At 41.4% G+C, this 25172-nt stretch overlaps 1 protein-coding gene across 3 annotated transcripts in view; it reads left to right on the forward strand.

The window, feature by feature from the left end:
* The first annotated feature begins 21071 nt into the window (after window positions 1–21071).
* The window catches only part of TNPO1 (transportin 1), a 32096-nt gene continuing 27995 nt past the window's right edge, over window positions 21072–25172 (forward strand). For 2 of the 3 annotated variants that reach the window (XR_014161314.1, XM_081880859.1), the window contains exons 1-2: window positions 21072–21299; window positions 21476–21589. Coding sequence is in view for 2 of the 3 variants with exons in the window: in XM_081880859.1 (XP_081736985.1) it covers window positions 21485–21589 (105 nt within the window). In the remaining variant the exon portion in view is untranslated. The remainder of the gene's footprint in view (window positions 21300–21475; window positions 21590–25172) is intronic. The other variant, XM_081880858.1, reaches the window with a different exon arrangement.

Here is a 25172-nt window from a genome sequence, read left to right on the forward strand (position 1 = left end):
ATTTCTAGATTTGTCTGGCAGGGCAAGAAGCCTCGAATAAAATTTAAGATACTAACTGATGCTAAAGAAAGAGGTGGATTTGCCCTGCCAGACCTTAAGCTTTATTATGAATCAGTTGCATTTTGTTGGCTGAAAGAATGGCTGCTTCTTGAAAACACGGACATTTTGGACTTAGAAGGTTTTAATAATGTCTTTGGATGGCATGCATACTTGTGGTATGATAAGGTCAAAGCACATAAAGCGTTTAAAAACCATATTGTCAGGAAAGCACTGTTTAATGTCTGGATAAGATATAAGGATTTGCTTGAAAACAAAACTCCAAGGTGGTTGTCACCAATGGAAGCAAAGGCTCAGAAAAAGCTCAATATGGTTGCCAATTGGCCGAAATATTGGGAAATTTTGGAACAAGAAGGAGACAGATTAAAACTGCAGAGTTTTGAAAAACTAAAAAACAAAGTGCGAGATTGGCTTCATTATTACCAAATAATGGAGGCTTACAATTTGGATAAGAAAATTGGTTTTCAGGTGGAAAAATCAAAATTGGAAATAGAACTGTTAGACCCTAAAACTAAGAATTTGTCAAGAATGTATAACTTGCTGTTGAAATGGAATACACAGGATGAAACGATGAACTCTGCTATGATTAAATGGGCACAAGATGTTGGACATAACATTATGATGGCTGACTGGGAACAGTTATGGACCACAGGTATGAAGTTTACGGCATGTAATGCCTTAAGAGAGAATATAATGAAAATGATCTACAGGTGGTACATGACGCCAGTCAAGCTTGTAAAAATTTATCATTTGCCCGATAATAAATGTTGGAAGTGTAAAGAGATTGAAGGTACATTCTTTCACCTTTGGTGGACATGCCCAAGGATTAAGACTTTCTGGGAGATGATTTATAATGAAATGAAAAAGGTATTTAAATATACCTTTCAGAAGAAACCAGAGGCCTTTCTCCTGGGCATGGTTGGCCAATTGGTGTCAAAGAAGGATAGAACTTTCTTTATGTATGCCACAACAGCAGCAAGAATACTTATTGCAAAGTACTCGAAGACACAAGATTTACCCACCCGGGAAGAATGGCAGATGAAGGTGATGGACTATATGGAACTGGCGGAAATGACTGTTAGAATCCGAGACCAAGGAGAAGAGTTGGTGGACGAAGATTGGAAGAACTTTAAAGTTTATCTACAGAAACATTGTAAAATTAAGGAATGTTAGAAGGATGTTGCAATGAAGTAATGTGGTTTTAGCAGAAATGATATAAAGGATTAAGTAAAAATGGATTGTTAATTGGTGAAAGAACAGAATGTAAAATTATAGTATATTAAGATAAATCATTAGGATAGAAATAAAGATGGAAAGGATTTGCTGAAATATCTAATTGAATTAGAATACAAAAAAGGGAGGTGTGAGGAGGTCAAGGAAATAAGCAAAGGAAAGAAAGTTATGTAAAGGATTGATTTGTTTTTTTTTCTTTAATTATCTGCATCTTTTCCCCTGTTTTTTTTTCCTTTGTTCTTGTATTGTTCTGTATTTTTTTTCTGTTTAAATATGTTCTTTATTTTTTCTTTTTGTAACCTTTAAAATCTCAATAAAAATCTATTGGGGGGAAAAAGAGAGAAGTATCCCTCACCCAGTGCAGGTAGCACTTTAGGATCCCATAGCCTAGCCCATTATATGAAGAAAACGTCAAAGTCTGACCCTATATCTCTGTGCTGAGTCAACCAGTGCTTAGTTTCTGCCCTAAGACAACTTCTAAGATGCACGTGCTGGAAGTTATTTTTGTTTTATTTATATTGTTTTATATCTATTTAGTTATATTGTGCTTTCAAAGCACTCAGGGCTCTGCTAGGAGCTTTCCAGATTCTATCAACAGCTTATAAGTTACTTTAATACAATAGGCAGAAATAAATCTATGCTATCAATGAGACAGAACCGTCGGTGTAGGTAGTGTTGTGCAAGACTCAATAAAATATACACCCCGAGCTACACGTCTAAAAAAAGGAATTTCCACAACTATCATGATGATAATACACATCTCATTGCCTTTTAAATTGAGTTTAAAATAAAGGTTCAGAACTGAGCCCTACAACATTGCATGTTCCCTCTGTCATGCTTTGAATGTGGTTGTGGATACCATAAGATAGATCATTTCATGGCACCACCAGCATACATATTCACGGAATTTATTACTGAGCTCATGCCAGCTGAATTATGGATGGCGGCCAAGAGACGCTTGAACACAGAACTCTTGGAATGTCTCCCTTGTGGTGGTTCGAAGGCAGTGAGCTGCATTAGGAAAGAGCGCGGATACCGAGTGAGGCAGCAACTGTTACATTCCTGGATAGTTTGATTTAGTGCGGAATTTTTTATAGACAGATTCGGTGGTAACCCTTTCATTCCCAGTGCCCCACAGGGATTCAAAACACTCTTCATGGCGCACACTTTAAAGTTCCTGCAGTGTTTGGAAATGTGATGTTTCCAATGTTCCCCGGGGCACTCAATTATGAGATCCTTCTGTGGCTGTCAAAAGCCAGTCGTTCAGAAGATTACTCTTTTTCCATTCTTAAAAATGATGTGGGGAAAGAAGCAAATATAGAATCGAGACTTGGTTCTTTCTCTCCTAAATATTTTTGGGGAACATTTTGAAATGTTTGGGTTTCTGAAAAGACTGTGCTTCATGCATGGGTGCCAACTTGAATACAGTGGTACCTCAGGTTACATACGCTTCAGGTTACATACACTTCAGGTTACAGACTACACTAACCTAGAAATAGTGCTTCAGGTTAAGAACTTTGCTTCAGGATAAGAACAGAAATCATGCAGCAGCGGCACAGTGGCAGCAGGAGGCCCCATTAGCTAAAGTGGTGCTTCAGGTTAATAATAGTTTCAGGTTAAGAATGAACCTCCAGAATGAATTAAGTACTTAACCTGAGGTACCACTGTAAAGTATTGGGCAGGGCACAGGTAAGCCTTCGCCCATCAAATGGGGTGCGGCTCCCTCAAATATTTTATTGGGAGGACAAAAGGACCTCAGCCCTTAGAAGCTAACTCCTGTGCCTTCATGTTTATAACTATGCATACTTTGGGATAGCTCAGTTGGTAGAGCATGAGACTTTTAATCTCAGGGTCATGGGTTTGGACCTCATGTTGGGGTTAAACTAGATGACCCTTGTGGTCCCTTCCAAATCTACAATTCTATGATTCTATGATCTGTATGAAATATGGGTGTATGTTTGGATAATCAGTACCATCTCATCTTTTGAGCAAATTGGACATTTATCTTGCAGAAAAGCTTGTTTTCGTATCTGGTAAAGTGACCTGTCAAAGATTTTCAAAAGACACAGTGATCAAACATTGCCAAATATTCTATTAAGCCAAAGATGCCATTTTTGGATTTATTTATGATGTCCTTTGTTAGGAGGGAAGGAGTGTGCAATGCTTGCCCCCTAGCTCTGCAGCAGTCTGGGAAAAACATAGCAGTACAGCAATGTTTCTCTTATGGGCCGCTTGCAGTAACTGCAGACATCACCAAACAAGAACAGCATCTATCTGTCATCAGTGGCAATAATAATAATAGTAATAGTAGTAGTAGTAGTAGTAGTAGTAGTAGTAGTAGTTATTATTAATATTTATTTATATCCCACCCATCTGGCTGGGTTTCCCCAAACAATCTGGGCAGCTCCCAACAGATTAAAAACAGAATGAAATATTCATCCTTAAAAACTCCCCTTAAACAGGGCTGCCTTCAGATGTATTCTAAAAGTTGGATAGTTGTTTATTTCCTTGACATCTGATGGGAGGGCGTTCTACAGGGCAGGTGCCACTACTGAGAAGGCCCTCTGCCTGGTTCCCTATAACCTCATTTCTTGCAGTGAGGGAACCGCCAGAAGGCCCTCGGCGCTGGATCTCAGTGTCTAGGCTGAACAATGGGGTGGAGATGCTCCTTCAGTTATACTGGGCCTAGGACTGCCCATGACAGCATCTTGATTTTTCTGCAGGAAATGAGGAGAATACCCCTCGTTGAAACCTCAGTGTTGAAACCTTTCCCCTCCCCCAAACAATTGAAAATTGGACAACGACTAGTGAAATGCTAGAAATGCTCATTTCAGTCTGAGCAAACCTTTGATTTTTAGAAGTCAACAATAAATATGACAACAAATGTGGAGAAGCAGAAGAAACAGAAATGGATAGTGGTAGCTCAGAAAAATGAAACTGATTAAATTCCATGTAGTCTTAATTCAGTCTGGCTTTTCTCCTTTTTGCAGCTCTTTATTTGAAAATGGGTGTTTTATATCTGTTGGGCACTGTGGAGGACTGCAGGAAATGGGGTTGTATCAATGCTAGTCCTACTATGAGTAGACCTACCAATGTTAATAGGCAGAACTAACTTAGAACTAACTACTGATGTTAATAGACAGAACTAACTTAACTAACTGACATCACCTTGCCAACAAAGGTCCGTATAGTTAAAGCCATGGTTTTCCCAGTAGTGATGTATGGAAGTGAGAGCTGGACCATAAAGAAGGCTGATCGCCAAAGAATTGATGCTTTTGAATTATGGTGCTGGAGGAGACTCTTGAGAGTCCCATGGACTGCAAGAAGATCAAACCTATCCATTCTTAAGGAAATCAGCCCTGAGTGCTCACTGGAAGAACAGATCATGAAGCTGAGGCTCCAATACTTTGGCCACCTCATGAGAAGAGAAGACTCCCTGGAAAAGACCCTGATATTGGGAAAGATGGAGGGCACAAGGAGAAGGGGACGACAGAGGACAAGATGGTTGGACAGTGTTCTCGAAGCTACAAACATGAGTCTGACCAAACTGCGGGAGGCAGTGGAAGACAGGAGTGCCTGGCGTGCTCTGGTCCATGGGGTCACGAAGAGTCGGACACGACTAAACAACTAAACAACAACAACTTAGGGTCATTAATTGCAAGGGCTCTACTTTGAGTAGGAATTCTTCAATAGAACCCATAATATTTAAAGTTTCTTTACTATAATATTGATGGTTTCTTCTACTTTAGTTGTTTTTTAAACTGGCAAAATGAAAGAGATGCTAGGTTCCTTACTGTTCAGCAGCTTATAGCTTCGTTTGTATCAAAATAAAAAATAAAAAGCAAAATCAATTGACTGAATATTGACTAAATAAATTATATATTTTTTAAGATACCGAATATTTAGTTGCAAACAGGTTGTACATAATACATATTAATGTTCCTAAAGTAACAAAGTGATTTTTGATCTGTAAGGGAAGATGGATGGCAAATCCGCAGAGGCAGGGCGCTGTGGTCCTGTAATGAAGGCTAGCTGTATAAATGATTCCATGAAGGAAGTATGCAGGACAAAATTGCATTAGATTGCCCTGGTGTCTAGGCAAAGACCCACGCCCTGTTCCGTGACATGGAGCATCTCATAGTAATCTATGAAGACTCACTTTCTCACTGTATTAGGAATTATTTGCAAATATGAATATGAAATATGAAAGTAACAATTCTCCCATTTTTTTTAGCTGCACAGCTTGACTGCCTGAAATTAAGTGCAGCAATGGATAACTGAAATAATTTCCTTCTCATAAAATACCACCTCGCACATGCCTGACTATAGGTAGTATAAATCTTTATAAGCTTTTCCAACATATGTGGAGTGCTTTTCAAATATTTTAATTTCAAAAGGGGCTATTAAGACCCTCTCTTCAGTTCTCCCATATTCTGCTGAAGTAACTCCATTTAGAAAGATGCAAAAATGTATTTCAAGCAAAGAACTTCAAATCCATTGCTTCTCTGCAATGCAAGAGACTGTAGGTAAGTCACAAATACTCTGCATCAGCAAAGGGCAAACACAATCCCTATTCCTTTTATAACATATGGTAAATGTTTATTGAATACATATATTTTCATACTATGGCAGGAATCCACCCAACGCTCATCAGAAAATATGGCATGATCTTTTAGAGTACATAATCAAATGAAACTGTATTATATAGCATGACAAAAGTCTGTTATTTTATCAGAACAAGTTATTTGTTGTTTACGGCAGCAACAATTTTTTTCTCAAAATGTATATTCTGTACCTTGAAAAAAAAAAGTTATTGAAAACACCTCAGAAATGCTCTGCATAACATAAATGAATCCAGAACAGTCAAATACTATAGATCCCCAAGCCAAACGGAGGACATAGATGATGCCTTCCTGGAACAGATGGCCAAGCATGCAAAAGGAAGGGAGATAGTAGTAATGGGGGACTTCAATTACCCAGATATTTGCTGGATGTCAAACTCAGCCAAGAGCATAAGGTCAAACAGATTCCTCACTGGCCTTGCAGACAACTTCATTGTCCAGAAAGTGGGAGAAGCAACAAGAGGAACAGCCATTTTAGATCTGGTCCTAACCAATGTTGATGACCTGGTTAGTGGGGTAGCAGTGGAAGGATCATTAGGCATGAGTGATCATGCTCTTCTGAAGTTTACTATACAGCGGAAAGGAGCAGCCAAGCATACTAGGACTCAATTTCTTGACTTTAAGAAAGCCGACTTCATAAAACTTAGGAAAGTGCTGGGTGAGATCCCATGGACAGTAATACTAAAAGGAAAGAGAGTTCATGATGGCTGGGAGTTTCTTAAGAGGGAGATAGTAAAAGCACAACTTCAGGCAATACCAATGAGACGGAAACATGGAAGGTGCCTAAAGAAGCCAGGGTGGCTATCTAAAGAACTTTTAACTGAGTTAAGATTAAAAAAGGATGTGTACAAAAAATGGAAAAGGAGGGAAACCCACCAAAGAGGAATTCAAACAAATAGCCAGCACGTGTAGACACAAAGTCAGAAAAGCTAAAGCACAGAATGAACTCAGGCTTGCTAGAGAGGTTAAAAGCAACAAAAAAGGCTTTTATGGGTATGTTCGTAGCAAAAGGAAGAAAAAGAAACAGTGGGGTCACTCAGAGGAGAAGATGGTGAAATGCAAACAGGGGATACAGAAAGGGCTGAACTCCTCAATGCCTTCTTTGCCTCAGTCTTCTCCGATAAAGAAAACAATGCCCGACCTGAAGAATTTGGAGCAAATGATTCAGCAGAGGAAACACAGCCCAGAATAACTAAGGAGATAGTACAAGAATACTTGGCTAGTTTAGATGTATTCAAGTCTCCAGGGCCAGATGAACTGCATCCAAGAGTATTAAAAGAACTGGCAGATGTGATCTCAGAACCACTGGCACTCATCTTTGAGAATTCCTGGAGAACAGGCGAAGTCCCGGCAGACTGGAGGAGGGCAAATGTTGTCCCTATTTTCAAAAAGGGGAAAAGAGAGGACCCAAATAATTACCGCCCAGTCAGTCTGACATCAATACCAGGGAAGATTCTGGAGCAGATCATTAAGCAAACAGTCTGTGAGCACCTAGAAAGGAATACCGTGATCACCAATAGTCAGCATGGATTTCTGAAAAATAAGTCATGTCAGACTAACCTGATCTCGTTTTTTGACAGAATTACAAGCCTGGTAGATGAAGGGAACGCAGTGGATGTAGTCTACCTTGATTTCAGCAAGGCATTTGACAAGGTGCCCCATGATATTCTCGTAAAGAAGCTGGTAAAATGCGGACTTGACTATGCTACCACTCAGTGGATTTGTAACTGGCTGACTGACCGAACCCAAAGGGTGCTCATCAATGGTTCCTCTTCATCCTGGAGAAGAGTGACTAATGGGGTGCCACAGGGTTCTGTCTTAGGCCCGGTCTTATTCAACATCTTTATCAACGACTTGGATGATGGACTCAAGGGCATCCTGATCAAATTTGCAGATGACACCAAACTGGGAGGGGTGGCTAACACCCCAGAGGACAGGATCACACTTCAAAACGACCTTGACAGATTAGAGAACTGGGCCCAAACAAACAAGATGAATTTTAACAGGGAGAAATGTAAAGTATTGCACTTGGGCAAAAAAAATGAGAGGCACAAATACAAAATGGGTGACACCTGGCTTGAGAGCAGTACATGTGAAAAGGATCTAGGAGTCTTGGTTGACCACAAACTTGACATGAGCCAACAGTGTGATGCGGCAGCTAAAAAAGCCAATGCAATTCTGGGCTGCATCAATAGGAGTATAGCATCTAGATCAAGGGAAGTAATAGTGCCACTATATTCTGCGCTGGTCAGACCTCACCTGGAGTACTGTGTCCAGTTCTGGGCACCACAGTTCAAGAAGGACACTGACAAACTGGAACGTGTCCAGAGGAGGGCAACCAAAATGGTCAAAGGCCTGGAAACGATGCCTTATGAGGAACGGCTAAGGGAGCTGGGCATGTTTAGCCTGGAGAAGAGGAGGTTAAGGGGTGATATGATAGCCATGTTCAAATATATAAAAGGATGTCACATAGAGGAGGGAGAAAGGTTGTTTTCTGCTGCTCCAGAGAAGCGGACACGGAGCAATGGTTCCAAACTACAAGAAAGAACATTCCACCTAAACATTAGGAAGAACTTCCTGACAGTGAGAGCTGTTCGACAGTGGAATTTGCTGCCAAGGAGTGTGGTGGAGTCTCCTTCTTTGGAGGTCTTTAAGCAGAGGCTTGACGACCATATGTCAGGAGTACTCTGATGGTGTTTCCTGCTTGGCAGGGGGTTGGACTCGATGGCCCTTGTGATCTCTTCCAACTCTATGATTCTATGATTCTATGATTCTATGATTCTATGAAATGAGTAATATCCGCTCAGTACAGGTATAACCCACTCCTAACTAGCTCCTGCTAGTAAATGAACTTCTCAAAAGAGATAATATTTTTTTTTAATAGTGAGCAAGGAATTTTGATGATACATTGAGACAAAATTCCAAAGTGCCAAGGTTGCCAGTGGATTTGACTCCAGGTGAATTTGGAGTTTACCTTTGAAACATTTTTTGTTGTTGAATCATAACATCCTGGGAGACTTAAATGCTACTGTCTGAGCACAGTGGGGGTTTTTGTGGGTTACTTTGTGTTCATGCAATATCTTGCTTAGCATCACTCAAGTTGGCCCATACATGGCAAACAAGTTCTGAAGATGAAAATGGATTGAAGATTAAGGATCCACATAGACACCCTTGCTGTGAGACTGTCTAGGCCGGACATTTCAGCCCCAACTCTTAACCAAGGTGAGGCCCACCAGAATTTTGGGCTGGGCTATTGTTTATTTGGTTGTGTACTTTTGGTGCCTTGTCTATTGCTTATGACTACTTTTGTTATTTTGGAAGCTGCCTTGTTATTTTGGAAGCTGCCTCAATGAGGGGAAAAACCCCTAACTGACATCTTATAACCTTGAAAACATCCACTAATCTATAACATAGTATAATGAGCCTGAGGAGACTCTTGAGAGTCCCATGGACTGCAAGAAGATCAAACCTATCCATTCTGAAGGAAATCAGCCCTGAGTGCTCACTGGAAGGGCAGATCGTGAAGCTGGGGCTCCAATACTTTGGCCACCTCATGAGAAGAGAAGACTCCCTGGAAAAGACCCTGATATTGGGAAAGATGGAGGGCACAAGGAGAAGGGGACGACAGAGGACGAGATGGTTGGACAGTGTTCTCGAAGCTACCAGCATGAGTTTGACCAAACTGCGGGAGGCAGTGGAAGACAGGAGTGCCTGGCGTGCTCTGGTCCATGGGGTCATGAAGAGTCAGACACGACTAAATGACTAAACAACAACAACAACATGAGATAGAAAAAAACTTAAGTGTCTTAGTTCCATACAATAATCCTTTGAACAATAATCATGCATATGTAATACAAATGCTTATGATCTGAAATCCCAGAGAAGTAATAAACTGTTGTAATCCTGGTAAGATTAGATTAAGTGGTTTGATAGGATGGCTAGCATAGGGACATTTGCTTTCATCAGTGCTTGTTTTCTGGCAGAATGCTCCGGAATGCAGTTCTTGGACCTTTTTCTTTTCCCAAATCAGAGCCTCCCATCTTCTTCCCAAAGCCCAGGAAGTTTCTGCCCATCTGAGGGAGGGGGGCGCAATGCTCTGGCAGAGTCCGGGAGCCCTCCCACCTCCTTCCCAAAGCCCACCCAGGCAGATTCTACCAAAGCAATTTCCCATGGAACTGTCCACAGAGCAGTGCACCAAAATGTGGCCACTCCTTGCTTGCCTGCCATGTGATGAAGACTGGCATACGTGCGAGAGCATATTAAATCAATAAGGGTATTCAGAAATGCTCTGCGGCAGCTGAAGACATACACAGGTCATTCAATATTTTTTACGAAGTAGGCTATATGATTCCTGTATTGAGTGAAAAATGCAGTGGTTGGCGCTGCAGTGTTGCAACTGCCACCATCAATATTTAGCCTTGCATATCTGATGATGCAACTGCTCTGATGGAAAAACACAGGCATATCTTAGCCTGAGCAGTTGTCATTAGTGACATTTATCTGGAAAGATTTAGACAGTGTGTTAATGGAAGTGGCTGTTACAGTACCATCTCTCTTCTCACCTCTCTTTCCAAAAAGCTTAATGGAGAGGCAACAGTGATGAAAGTTAATAAATGCTGCTGTCGGGTCAGGGAGCCTTACTTGTCCGTTTGAGAACAGTTTCTTAACTGCATAGTGATTTGCTGTTCTAGAGATCCAATGGTTGTATTAAAGCTTTTCAAATTAAATTATGCAATACTTTGGACTGGAGGAACATAAAAAATCATGAAAATGTCATGATTTACTGTTTATTTCTGTTTCTCCAAACTTTACTACACTAAGATTCTAAAAATGAAATATACTTATTTTTCTTCCTTTCAATGAAGGTTTAGAAGGTGTGTTTTTACTATTATTATTTTTTAGATCCACCAGGTATGGCTGGGGCCACCCAGTCAGATGGGCAGCATATAAATGATATATTATTATTATTATTATTATTATTATTATTATTATTATTATTATTATCATTGAGTGACAGCTCTAGATATTATTAAAATATGCTATTTTAAATCTTATGTAATATGCATTGTATATTTCTGAAATATGGGGGAGGGTTATGCACTGACCACAGATGCTGGTATCTTTCTATAATATTCAGTATTATGTGGCAATACTGACTCTTGAGTTTTTAACAAATCCAAATTTGACACAAAGCGTATGGCCCCTTTAAGTGCAGGGCTGTTATCCCAGTCTGTATTGAATTTGAAATTGTGTTACATATGAAACTGTTTTATATGTATTTATTGTTAAAGTACTTTGAATGGTTTTGGCAAAGCAATTCACAATTGGGATTAAATAAAAAATAAATAAGTACCGGTATTTATAAGATGGCAACCTAAGAACAGGAATTTCTGAAGTTTATTGCACAGAGTCACCTATGTCATATTGGGCCACACACATGCTACTCTTATTGCAAATACGGGAGAGAATATGTACTTCTGAATAAATATGCATGTGATGGCACTGTATCAATGTGGCCCTAAGTATTAAAGTGGACGTAAGTATAATTTACCTGGGGATTCAGCTAGATTGATAAAAAAAAGTGCTTTATATATGTTGTATATGCGATATAACACTGTGACGCCAGATGGTGCTATGGAGTCCTGTCCTTCCCTACCGGATTTCCCCGTATGCATTTACAACGCGTTTAACTGAATCGCTTCTTTGATATGTCTGTATGTAGCCTGTTAAAAGGAAACCTGCTTAGGATCAGGTTGTTGGTTGGATATGAAAAAAAAAATTAAAATCAAGAAATAAGGGAGAATATGTTATTGGTTAAGAAGAGCTGAGATAGCAACTGGTAAGGGATATTCAGATAAGATATCCAGATATTTAGTTGTGAAAGTTGTGTGAGAATTGTCTGAACAGCAGGTGAAAGGGAAGAGTCTTGCTTGTTTTTGCAAAACTTGAGGTAATTTTACAGAAAGTAAAATCAGTTTTAGGCAGATCTGTTGAATAGAAACTCTCTTTTTTTGTGGAGAATTGTATGCAAGTGTAGCACACTATTTTCCCCAACAAAAATTGAAAAAGGCTGTTTACTTATTCCTTTGCCCTAGCTGAACTAAAAAGGCTTTAAACTACTGTCAGTTCAAATTGTGCAGAAAAGGGCCTCACCAAAGAGGTTAAAGTGATCAAAGAGCAAACTGCGTAGGCGACTATCGAACACAGTTATTTGCATTTGAGCCCATTGGCTTCCTTGCTGGATGGCAGCCATAGGGTGAAGTGAAATGTAAAGGGCTTTGATTTTATTAAGGGCTGTTTTGAGTATGATACGCATACTGAAATGTTTTTAATATGCTCTATATCAGATATGCAGAAACTTAAATTATTGTGAAATGTGTGCAAAAGGAGGGTATTAAGGAACAGTGGGGACGCATGAAAATCTGAGGGGGGAATTGGTTTTGGAATTGTGCTTCCTCCAAGCCCAGGTCCCCTAATGCAATAATTTCTGTCAGTGGTAGAGAGGCAGCTACCTTTGCTCCCGAAATAATCCTTTGAGTGGATTTCCCTTGGGAAAACAGGGGTTGATTCAGCTTCCCAAAAATTTTGTGTGAGAGAAGGGGTTTTATCATGGATTGAGATCTACGGCAAGCCTTCATAATTCCCTTCTTATCAGATCTGAGCGGCCACTAATATATATTAATTATTACAGTCCTAATGAGTCCAGCCCTTATTGCAGTTGCCTATCTCTAGGTTCCACTGAATCAAATATGAGCTTTGACTGAAAATAATTATTTCAAAGGTATTCCCCCAGGTTATGTTGTTTTCATGACCTATATTGCCTATACTAGTTGTTACTGGTAGATGTACTGTGAAAGAACTAGCTCTTCCAGTCGATCAGATACAAATCAACACGAGTTCCTGGTCCATTTTTACACCCTTATTTGCACATTGCGCCTTGAGATTATAGGAACCAAAACATTAATTGATTTTTCTTGTGTAAAGACTGAAATCATTATTGTGTTGGCCATTGTTATATGTTATACAAGAAACTTTTAATATTTGTAAAAATAAATAAATAAATAGACAAATCCAGTGCACTCAGTGGTCTGGAGGGCACAAAACTTCATTGAAGGGATTTAATCATTATACTGCATTTTGGTTGATAAAGTGCAGGTACTTGAATTATTCTAATTATTAATTATTCTTGGATATTGCTGTGTCTGACTAGATATTTCATTCTCCTAAATATACCCTTGAAGACTGAAAACAGGTATACAACGCAAGCTTTCATTGTCCAATCTGATGGAGACATATCTGTAGGAAATAGCATGCTACCAACTGCTGCTGATGGGTTAAGTTGACTTCATGGCATGACTCAAGATTATGGTGAATGGGGTTAATTTTTAGAAACCTGATGTACCATTCTTGAGTACTGCAAAGCTCTTATATGACATCCAATTATTAACTGATTTTAAAAATCATTTTTAATTCATCCTGTTTGCAACCTAAATTGGGAATAATAGCAGGGTGGAATCAGGGAGAGGGTTAAGTTGCTTCTGAAAGTGGAAGTACATTAATATGAACTGCCTGAGAAACGGTTTTGCTGTAAAGTTGGGTTTTGACTTCTGCCAAAGTTATATTGATCACAAAGCTAGAGTTAGCTTTATTATAAAAATCATAAATCTGATTGGACAGTAGATTCTAGTTCTCAAGTGGTTTTCCTGGTCTTGGGTCCTCATCTGTGTGACCTTTTTTTAAAAAAAATACTGCTCTGGCTTTTTGCAGAAATATTTCAAGGTGCTGCTCCACAAATCAAAATCATATGCATATGCTCATAGAACAGAATCACTTCCATCACTCTCAAAGTTATATTCACAGACATCTCTCACCTCTGTTTCAGTTCAAGCCATATCCATGGGGATTCTTAGTGAGTTTAATACCCACTGGTATAATACTGCCATGAAAATATATAAGAGCTGTCTTACTCATGGTGTTTGAATTAATTTACAGATTGCTACCATCATGTTGAGTCTCTGCACTCCTGACAGGAACCACTGAGTGTTCCAGACATCCAGCTAGCATATGCAGTCATATGCTGCTTAGATATAATGGACTTCTAAAAAATATAAGTTTATTTCTTGATCATGTTTTGTGGTGCCTAATATGCTCCCCCAAATTCCTCTTTCATCCCATAAGCTTGCAAATAAGATTAAAATGGGCTGTTTTAAAATGAATGCTTTGCCAACATAAAAGAATGTGAGGCAGTGTTGAAAAATTTTGCTTTCGTCTTGGAGCCAAGGCAACAAACTGGTGGGAACTCATTCCTTTTTTTATAAAATGACAAACCACAGTGACTCATCCTTCGTTCAAGCAGCCATTTTACCCCAATAATCTTGTTGTCATTGTTGTTCTTGAATTACTACTACTTTGAAGGCATTATGGGTATCCCTTTCCGCAAGGATAGCTTTATCATATGTGCCAAATTGTAATGCTGAGATTGTGCCAAAACATGTTCCGTCAAGGGGCATTCCCGACTCTGAGACCTTCACTGCCCAGAATACTAAGTCTAAAGTGAAACTGACTTGAAATTGGTAACAGGACAGGACAACGATCAAAGTGCAGCTGCCTCTCTTGAAATGAATCTCAGTACTTCAGACTCCTCTGCATAGGTGTGTGCAGCACATTTCAGTATGGTGTGCATCCAGAGGTTTTTTTTCAGGGCGAACATTTATTGATACATACTCATAAACAGTCTTAAAGAACATTATTTATAGGCATCAAACAAACTAAAGAAACTAAAACTTAGGTAAATGTAAATTTTTAAAATCAACAACTAAACTTTAAAAATAAAAACTTAACGAGACTCAAAATACCAACATTTTGTTGTACTGATAAGCAAGCATATACAAAAATACAATTGGTTTTCATTACAGTGGTACCTCCGGTTACAAACTTAATCTGTTCCGGAGGTCCATTCGTAACCGGAAACTGTTCTTAACCTGAGGCACGCTTTCGACAATGGGGTGTCCCGCTGCGCACACACCTCTGGCGTGCTATTTCCACTCACATCCTGGGGCAAAGGTTGCAACCAGGAGCAGCTGCTTCTGGGTTAGCGGAGCTCATAACCCAATGCGAGCGTAACCAGAAGTGTTCATAAATGGAGGTACCACTGTATTCTTATATTTCACCTGATAATGAGCTAAACTAATCCAAACTGACCAAAACAGATTATGGTTTCTTCATCTTCCTGTCCTAGAGAGTCCCACCAAAGGTGGATTGCCTTACTGAAATTCCAAGGTACAGTGTAGATTACCTAACATATCCAGACAGAAAGTTTCACCGTTTAGGAGTGATCGCTATAAAGATCCTGGCTCTCAGCCACAACAATTCCCATCTCAAGCATTGTCAGTAGGCCCAGCCTTAACTGGTGCGTGGGCTTATTAGATACATTTTAATTGCTTTTGTAAAGGATTACTGCTAACAGAATGCTATGACTAAATGCTTATTAACAGGATTACGTAGAAGTTGCTTATTATTATCTCTGATGGCAATGGGTCTCTTGCTTTTAATGCGTCTGTACAAAATATGGATTCTAACATTTTCAGTTAATTACAGTGGTGTTACTTGGAGGTCAGCAGAGCATGAAGTCAGCCCATCTCTGACCAGGTAGAGATGCAGCTCTCAGAACTAACCTAAACTGGTAAAAGGTGCTCCATGCCACGGAATAAACCTGCATTCCTAGTGGCAGAGGTGGTCGAAGCAGCATCCCCAATGCAACCCGAGGGAATGCAACCCTGTGCATAACAGAATGCATCCACTCACCTGGGCAGATGAGACACTCACCAATGACAGGAGTGAGAGTAGCTCAGTCGGTAGAGCACGAGACTCTTAATCTCAGGGTTGTGGGTTTGAGCCCCACGTTGGGCAAAATATACCTGTGTTGCAGAGAGTTGGACTAGATGACCCTTGTGGTCCCTTCCAACTCTACAGTTCTATGATTTCAGGACTCCTTCGTCAAAAGTTGATTATAAACTCCCAGACAAGAGCCTTGACTTGCCTGTGCTACTGCAGAGGAGCCACTCTTTAATTTATACTTTAGTCACATCAGTGCTGCAGCAGAAAAATCTAGTTGATTAAAATGAAGTTATTCAAATATTTGATTAAAGTAAAATGGCTGGTCAATGTGAAAATAATATAAATTAGGAAGTGAAGGGTGTTTATAAGTAAAACATGAAGTTGTCTTCCGAATATTGGCATGTTATACTGCACAATATTCAAAGTGTATTAGTCATTGTGAGATTTGACAGTCCTGTATTGTTGACAATATTCAGTGCATTTTATGAAGTACACAGTTTCTCTGTTGACAGGAGGACCTTGTCACCCTCGACCTCTTCACTTAGCGACATAATTTCCGTTGTAAGCTGAGGAACCTGGGTAGGTTACGACAGCATAGGCTGACATGATGAAGAGGTTAACAGTTTATCAAGTACTGCTTGTAGCTTTTAAAAAACAAGTTGTATTATCATTCTTTCGTGGCGCTGATAGCACCACGGTTGCAGGTTCGATCCCTGCAAGGGACAGCTGCAGGGAGATGGATGAGATAATTTTCAGGGCCCCTTCTAATTCTATTATTCTTATCATGCCATATACAAAATAACAGGCCAGATTAGTTTATTATGTGTATCTTAATTTGTACTATATTTAGAAAGATAAACAAACTAGGAACGGTTGGGGTACTGTGAAGTGGTTGGGGTACTGTGTCTTATATGTAACTGAACAATTCAGACAAACAGGAGGCTTTATTCACAAGAGCTGCTGTGTTTGCAGAGTGTACGTGATGGGGGGGGGTATTTGGCTAATAAGTAGAATAGAAATTTTAGAGAATTGATTTATGTGCATGTTTATTTAAAGCATTTCAGCCAAAAAAGGCTTCCAGAGGAGTTAAAGATAATTAAAAAACAAACAAACTAGGAGGCCAGCTTGCAGGCTTGCAATCTAAAAGACATGACATAAAGTGGAAGGCAGGGGGGCAGAAACAAACCCAGACACCAGTTCTTAACATTAGAGAGTTCTTTTAGAAACAGCTGAGATGGAAATACTTCAGGGAGAAGAGGAAGCAAAAGGAGTGGGCCGTTCAGCAGGCCCAATGAAGTGGCCATGATTCCTATCTCTCCCTCTACTGCAGTCTGGTGGAATGGCTGTTGCCTGTTGGAAGAATAAATAAATGCATGCATGTACAGTGGTACCTCAGGTTACATACGCTTCAGGTTACATATGCTTCAGGTTACGAACTCCGCTAACCCAGAAATAGTGCTTCAGGTTAAGAACTTTGCTTCAGGATGAGAACAGAAATCGTACTCCAGTGGCGCGGCAGCAGCAGGAGGCCCCATTAGCTAAAGTGGTGCTTCGGGTTAAGAACAGTTTCAGGTTAAGTACAGAGCTTTGGAACAAATTAAGTACTTAACCCGAGGTACCACTGTACATAGTTTGCATATATCACAAGAAATCATTTGTACAGAATCTCCTCATTAGTTGTTAAGTCATTCATTCATTAAAGATAACAGCTTAGTCTTGGATAGGGTTGCCATATTTCAAAAAGTGAAAATCCGGACACAAAAGTTGTTGAGTTTGGTTTTTTTAGAATGTCCTTTGTTGCACCGTAGTATTGGAAATCACTAGTAAATAACTAGTTAGGGTTGTGTGGTAAGTTGCCTTGCTGCACGCTCTTTAGGACTCCTTCTGTAACTTCTAAATTACATTTCCACAGACATCAGTAGTACAGCAGAATATTTCACAACTCTAGTAACACATTCCACACTGAGGCTATAGGCAGTACTTTATCACCAGCCATGTGTATCGGTCTAGGATTGGCTTTTTTCATAATATAGCACAAGAACCTAAACTGTACTACAAATTGCTTCTGAAAAAAAATACTTTTGACTTTAGCATAATACTGATCTTATTAAAGATCTAATATTTTTCACTCTTTGGGTTGTATCTAACTAAGTTATAGTCAAAGCAGACCCACTGAAATTATTGGACCTAGGTTTCTTCCATCGTTTTGCTCTATGCACAGCCTGCGTGCACACAAACAGTAAAGAGCTGCTATCTCTGCCCAGTTGCCTGTGATTATTTGGCTGTGGCTCGGTGGTATAGCACTTGTGTTGAAACAAAATATTGATATTATGTGGGTCTATTTACAACCATTCCTTTTATTTGCATACTCCATCTAATGGGGCATATTAAGGATTCCAGTGATAACATACAAGAAGAGTTGAGGCAATAGAGAACCCTGCCTGTTTCCTCAATATTACACATAAGAATTTACCCCTGTTCCATCCTCTTCATTGATGTTCAAATATGGTATTCTATTCAAGATGGCGATTGAGATAGTCTGGTGAGAAGAAAGCTCTTCGTTGTACTTCAGAGAAAATCTTTTTAAGCATTGCTTGATTCTTGGGGGAGATATTTGGCAGAGGTGAGAAATACTGCGTGACTTCTACAGGGCAACACGTTAAGACTTATAACCTTGAAAATATTTACTACCATGTTATAAAGTGCTTTTAGTTACCGTGTTACAAGCAGTTAGAGGCCTTAGCATGAGGGTTTCTAATTTGCAGCCAGTATTTTCATCTGTTTAGGTACAGCTAGGGTGAACCAGATAGGTACAGATAGGGTGAATCAGCCCTTTGGAACTTCTTTATTACGGCCAGTTACTTTTAAGGAAAGGGCTGGTGCTCTATTGTTTTTATTATAACAATCTGTATGTGAATATTTATATGTATATATTGTATATGTATATGCATCTATTTGAAAAATTAAATAATAATGATGATGATGTTCAAATATGGCAACTCTACATAGTCAAAAGCGTTAGAAGCATCTAAACTTTATTAGGGCAATCAAATCTGAACCTTCCTGTGCTGGTGCATTACCATCAGCATACACTTTGGGTTATCATACCTGCCTTTTTAGCACCTTATTAGCCAGCTTTTATTAGCAGTTGAGCTGGTAATAGATACATATTGGAAATTTTTAGAGGGTGCAGTGTTGACCGTACAGTACCAAAAAGTCCAGCAACTAGTGCTGATAGAAAAAATAGCTACTAAACTTAAAATACCAAGCAGAATGAAATGAAAAGACACATATTCTGATGATTGGCATATTCTTATTATATACAGTGTAAAAGATGACCTCCACATTATTAAAAAAAATGGTTGCTGACTGCATGTGGTAACAGGAATTGCTCGGATATGTATTTGTAATGTAAGAAAATATTTTAAAACTATACAAAAAACAGTAATGAAATATCCAATCCAAAAACATTTTAAAAATCATAAGAATACCCCAAAACTTTATTTTCTGCTATTCAAGGTCAAGACTAATGTCTGTATACAGATAGATTCATTTGGCTTTAAGCAGTAGATGTTTTAATTGTGTTCAAGGGAAATAAGGTTTAGGCCATAATGTCAGTGGAAGTGTAACAGCCTGATCCTGGGTGTGTTTCCTGTGAAGAAAATTCCACTGCATTCAGTGGGCTTCATCCCTAGTAAAAAATGTTAAAGATAAAAGTGTCAGCATGGAACGCACTTCCTTTTGGAGGAAAGCCCCAGTGAAGTACATAGCTGTTCAGGTTGCGTTCCCCCTTAACTTGTTCAAATAGCCTGGGAGGAAGAGGTTAAGGCAGGGGTCAGCAAACTTTTTCAGCAGGGGGCCGGTCCACTGTCCCTCAGACCTTGTGGGGGGCCAGACTATATTTTCGAGAAAAAGAACGAATTCCTATGCCCCACAAATAACCCAGAGACGAATTTTAAATAAAAGGACACATTCTACTCATGTAAAAACACGCTGATTCCTGGACTGGATTTAGAAGGCGATTGGGCCGGATCTGGCCCTTGGGCCTTAGTTTGCCTACCCACGGGTTAAGGCTTCAATCTTTTAACCCTTTACTAGGGAGTAGTTTCACTGACTTAAATTGGACTTTATTCTGAGTATATAAAATGCATAGATCGATAGGGTCTTGAAACCAAGCGTTATGAGGAATGTTTGAGGGAGTTGAGTATGTTTAGCCTGGAGGAGACTGACAGGAGCTATGATAGCCATCTTCAAATATCTGAAGGGCTGTCACATGGAAGATGGAGCAAACTTGTTTTCTCTTGCTCTGGAGGGTAGGAAATGAACCAATGGCTTCAAGGAAGGAGATTCAGATTAAATTGTTGAGCTTTTTTTTTTTCCAGTATGGCAAGCCTAAACAGTTTGACAGTGGAACAGAGTTGGTGGACTCTCCTTCCTTGGAGGTTTATTAAGCAGAGGTTGGTCGGCCATCTGTCATAGATGCTTTAGCTGAGATTCCTGCATTGCAAGGGGGTGGACTAGATGACTCTGGGGGTCCCTTCCACCTCTACGATTCTAAGTGTGCACCAAAATTGCTGTTAGGAAAACGGTGCAATTATGTTTTGGGTTGTTTTTTTAGGCCTGTGGGGAGACTCAAAGAGGGAAATTGGTAGGGAATTTCTCAAATGTAGGTAACAGGCATTGCTTCCTTTGGGCAGGAGAGGACTTCGCTTGCATCCCGGCCTGCTTAGATAACATGTTGTTGTTGTTTAGTCGTTTAGTCGTGTCTCACTCTTCGTGACCCCATGGACCAGAGCACGCCAGGCACTGCTGTCTTCCACTGCCTCCCGCAGTTTGGTCAAACTCATGCTGGTAGCTTCGAAGACACTATCCAACCATCACGTCCTCTGTCGTCCCCTTCTCCTTGTGCCCTCCATCTTTCCCAACATCAGGGTCTTTTCCAGGGAGTCTTCTCTTCTCATGAGGTGGCCAAAGTATTGGAGCCTCAGCTTCAGGATCTGTCCTTCCAGTGAGCACTCAGGGCTGATTTCCTTCAGAATGGAGAGGTTTGATCTTCTTGCAGTCCATGGGACTCTCAAGAGTCTCCTCCAGCACCATAATTCAAAAGCATCAATTCTTCGGCGATCAGCCTTCTTGATGGTCCAGCTCTCACTTCCATACATCACTATGGGGAAAACCATAGCTTTAACTATACGGATAACTATAGATAACATGAGACCCTCCCCCCAATGCTCTCTGCCGCCCCCTAGAGCCTGGTCGGAGGGGGTGAGTCTAGATTAGCAGGCCTCCCAGCGACAAGCGCGGGTTGAAGGGGCGGCGCTGGGCTGGGCGGTCCGAGGGGAAGCTCTCCTCTCTCTCGGCGAGGGCGGGGGGAAGAAGCCAGCAGCCCGGCGCGGGAGCGGCGGCTCTAGGACCCAGGGGGATGCGGCGCGGCCGGGTTCTCCGAGCCAGATTGCCAATTCTCCTCCGTGACTCAGTCGGCTCTGCGCAGCGCACAGTAGGCGGCGGCGGCGGCAGCGGCGGCCGGGGCTGAGCGCAAGCGAGCAGCAGGTCCGTGGGGCTCGGGGGGGGGGGGAGGCGGCCGAGGGGGGAGGGGGGAGGGAACTAGGCCGGGCCCACCCGCCCGGAGCGCCGCCGCCGCCGCCGCCGCTTCCTCCGCCGCGCTGCCCTCCCCGCTCGGGCCTAGCGTCGCCTCTAACGGCAGCCGCCGCCTGTTGTCTTTGCAGAGCGCCAAGATGGAGTACGAGTGGAAACCCGACGAGCAGGGGCTCCAGCAGATCCTGCAGCTGCTCAAGGAGTCGCAGTCCCCGGACACCACCACGCAGAGAGCCGTGCAACAAGTATCCTCCTCCCGAAGGGGTGGCGGCGGCGGCGCCGGGAGGGAGGGAGGGAGGGAGCGCCAGGCCGGGCCCCAGCGGCGGGAGCCCGGCCGGGCCCAACGCCTGGGCCCCCCGCCGCCGGAAGGGCAGAGGAGCCGCGCAGGAGGGAGAGATTCCGCCGGGCGGAGGAGGAGGAGGCCGCTTCCTTTCGGGGTCGCCGGCTGGCGGAGGCCGGGGGCGTTGTAGGCCCGGCCGTGGCGCGGGCTTTGAACCGCCAGGAACGGAAGCGGCGACCCTGCTCTGGCCCCGCGAGGCTTCGCGGCCTCGCACCTGTTGCCAGCCTGGCGCCGAGCCCCGTTGGGCTTCTTAAAGGCTTGGCAGCTCCGGTGTCGGGATCTCCGGGCCTGGGCAGGAGGACCTTTTCGGCCATGAATTCTTCCCCCAGCTCAGCCCTCCGCCGGTGGTTCCTCTGGATAACCTGGCTGGCTTTGGACGAGACACGTGTGGAAGCGGTCCTTTGTACCCCCGGGGCACAGAGTCGTGTTGGACCACCCCGGCGCACGTGTGATTGATAGCGCCCGGCGAGGCAGCTGGCTTTGTTGGCATTTCGTTTAACAGGTAGAAAGGCCGGCAGGTCGCTATTGCAGACGAAGAGGGTAAGGGTCACCTTCAGAAGTGGGGAAATAGGCTGCAAACCGTTAGTTCCCCGTTTCCTTTTGTTGCATTGTGAAGACCCATTGTCTGTTGTGGACTCGGTAGAGAGCTGATGGAGGGGCTTGCTTGTTGAATGTCGGTGTATAGGAGACGCTCATACTTCTGCTAAAGGATGGATGAAATCAAAGGTTTCTCGGTTGAATCCTCCTAAAGCATGTAGTTCTTACATGTGCATTGGTGTGGTTAAGACAAAGCTTGCGGATGTATGTTTATAGCATTAGGGCCCAAAGTTACAGTGTTTATTTTCCCTTGGACTAGAGATCTGGGTATGATTCAGAAGGCTGAACCAAAGTAAAAAGCATGCAGCTAATCAAACATAAAATGTACGACAAGGCACAGTGCTACTAAAATGAAATGATTGAACAACTGGTGGTTGATAGGTATGGTTTGTTCAGATTTTCAGTTTACAAATGTGTGTCTTATCCCCATTAAATTTAGATTTCCGGAGTACTTTACAATGAAATATCACTGAGCATGGTGTAGTAAACGGACGGGAGAAATGTAAAAAAATAATAATCTCATTTTTTACAAATAGTGGTCATGATGGGTGACTTTCACCCACAACTCTCCAATTTTATGAGCCTTGCTGGGTCACACTAGATTGCCTTATTTCGTTTTCCCATCTGCACTCCCTCGGGGTAGGCTATTGTCAGGGATAACGAACTATTTTGGAACCTAATTGCAGAAAAGTGTCACAACAGTCCATGGCCGCAGCTAAGGTGGTAGATTTCCCTATGAGTAGAAAATCATAGAATTGTAGAATAGGAAGGGACTTGAGGGTCATCTAGTCCACCCCTTGCAATGCAGGAATCCTGCCCATGACCATCCCTGGGTGGGCTCAAACCACCAGCCTTCTGGTTAACTGCCAGACGCACTGACCCATTGTGCCACTAGCCTGCTTTTTGGCTGACCAAATGGGACAAACTTACTACTTTTCTGACATGAATGTCATGACCTGCATCTTGCAAAAGGATCAGTGAGAAACTTGATCCTTACTTGACAACTGTCTAGGCTTCTCTGCTGAAGTTCTTACACTTTGAGAACCATTGACAAAGCAGTGGGAACATAAGGAATTTTCTATTTAACTGGAGTCCTTGTAGCACCTTAACCATTATTTGTAAGGAACCTTAATTACAAATTCCAAAAATAATATGCTTTTATATAGATAGTAGGAAGATACAAGCAGATATTGTTTTCAAAGCATTGCTCAATGGCTGGAATATTTGATATGTCCCTCCTACCTCTTTGATAGTTAAGTGGGTGTAGGAACGGCTTAGCTAACAGCCCATATTCAGAAGTAATGTACACTTATTATTATTCATTAAATTTGCATACTGCCCTATACCCGCAGGTCTCAGGGCAGTTCACAGTTTCTCCTATTGTTTTGTGCCCAATCTGATAATCTGATTGCTGGGTTGGTTCGTTTCTGGTTAGAAGTATGATATCACAGCTGCTGATAGATGGTGAAGCTGCACCTTTTTAAAACATACATTCTTGAAATAGGTATGTGTTTGACCACTTTCTACCATCTTGAGTTTGATACATCAACATGCAGTATGCTCAGTTGATGTTTTGTAATAGGGAAAAGTAATTGGGTACATTGCATTGCCTAGAATGCCAGACTAATTTTGCTAAAATAGATTCATTGGCTTTCTTCAACATCTCTGAAAGTGACAAGAACACTGGAAAATAACTTGGGAGTAATCAAACTCAATAGAAGAGAACAGAAAACACTCCTGTAGCGACACCACACTGTTTTCTATGGGTTGCACATCTTTCTGACATTGTTAGTAAGATGAACTATAACAACCATATGTCTACATGTGTACATACGAATATTTATTTAAAATACTTACAATGCTATTGTATACATGCCTTCAAAGGAGTTAAATTTAATTCAGTGGGGTCTGCTCCCATGGATGGGCTTACAAGATTGTATCTTTACTGTCTGCAACAGCATTTTACTAGAATACTTTATCAAAGTTTTATTTATTTCTAAAATGTCTGAATTCTTCACATTGTTTCAGATTTAGATTGCAATCCTAGACATGGGTACAAATCTTTCAAAGCTGGCGTGACTCTGAGAGTGTGAGTAGCTTTCATTGCAGCCTAAGGCTGCAATCCTATCACTCTCAAGAAGGTTCCATTGGACCCAGTGGGACTTGTTTTTGAATAGGTGTGCATGGGATTAACCTATAGGATGTATAAGCATGCATAGTGTAAACAGGTATGCTCACTTAATCTTGAAATGAGTCTCTATGCATCACTTGATTCTCACAGTAGTCAGTCTGCGAGTAACTTAACTTTAAATGACAGCAAAAATCTAGGTGAGTTGCAAAAGTTAGCACTGGGTTTCTGCCAATGTGGTACTCACCAGATGTTACGGACTATAATTCACATCACCCCTGACAATTGACGTGGCTTGGGGCTGATGGCAGTTGTGTTTCATTGCTTGAGTCTCATGGGTTGAGCCCAGCAGAGACACTAATTTGCTGCCTTTTGCTTTGGATTTGACAAAGCCTAAGGCAAGTGATGGGGAGGAATGGTTTCTGCATATGCTAACCCCTACTAAGCAGGGAAGAGCAATGTGTATGGGAAGCTCTTAACAGCAGAAGGGAGACATAGCTATGCATGCTTCCACATGGTACTGCGTTAAATTTCCAGTTTTTTCTATTGTGGTTGTTGGTGGCAAATGTTCCTTGTTATTGACAGCCAGTTAAATGGCAAACAACAAGACCTCCAGATTTGTACTGAAGTACCTTGCTGTGTTTGCTGTCCTGATTACACTTTGTCAGTAGTTAGAAACTTTTTACTTCCAGTTTTGATCTTTTAAAAAACAAACAAAAAACCAAAACAGTTTCAGCTGCATGTTTAAATGTATTGAGAACTT

The sequence above is a fragment of the Podarcis erhardii genome (assembly GCF_964252035.2).
Source record: "Podarcis erhardii genome assembly, chromosome: 11".
NCBI classification, from domain to species: domain Eukaryota; kingdom Metazoa; phylum Chordata; class Lepidosauria; order Squamata; family Lacertidae; genus Podarcis; species Podarcis erhardii.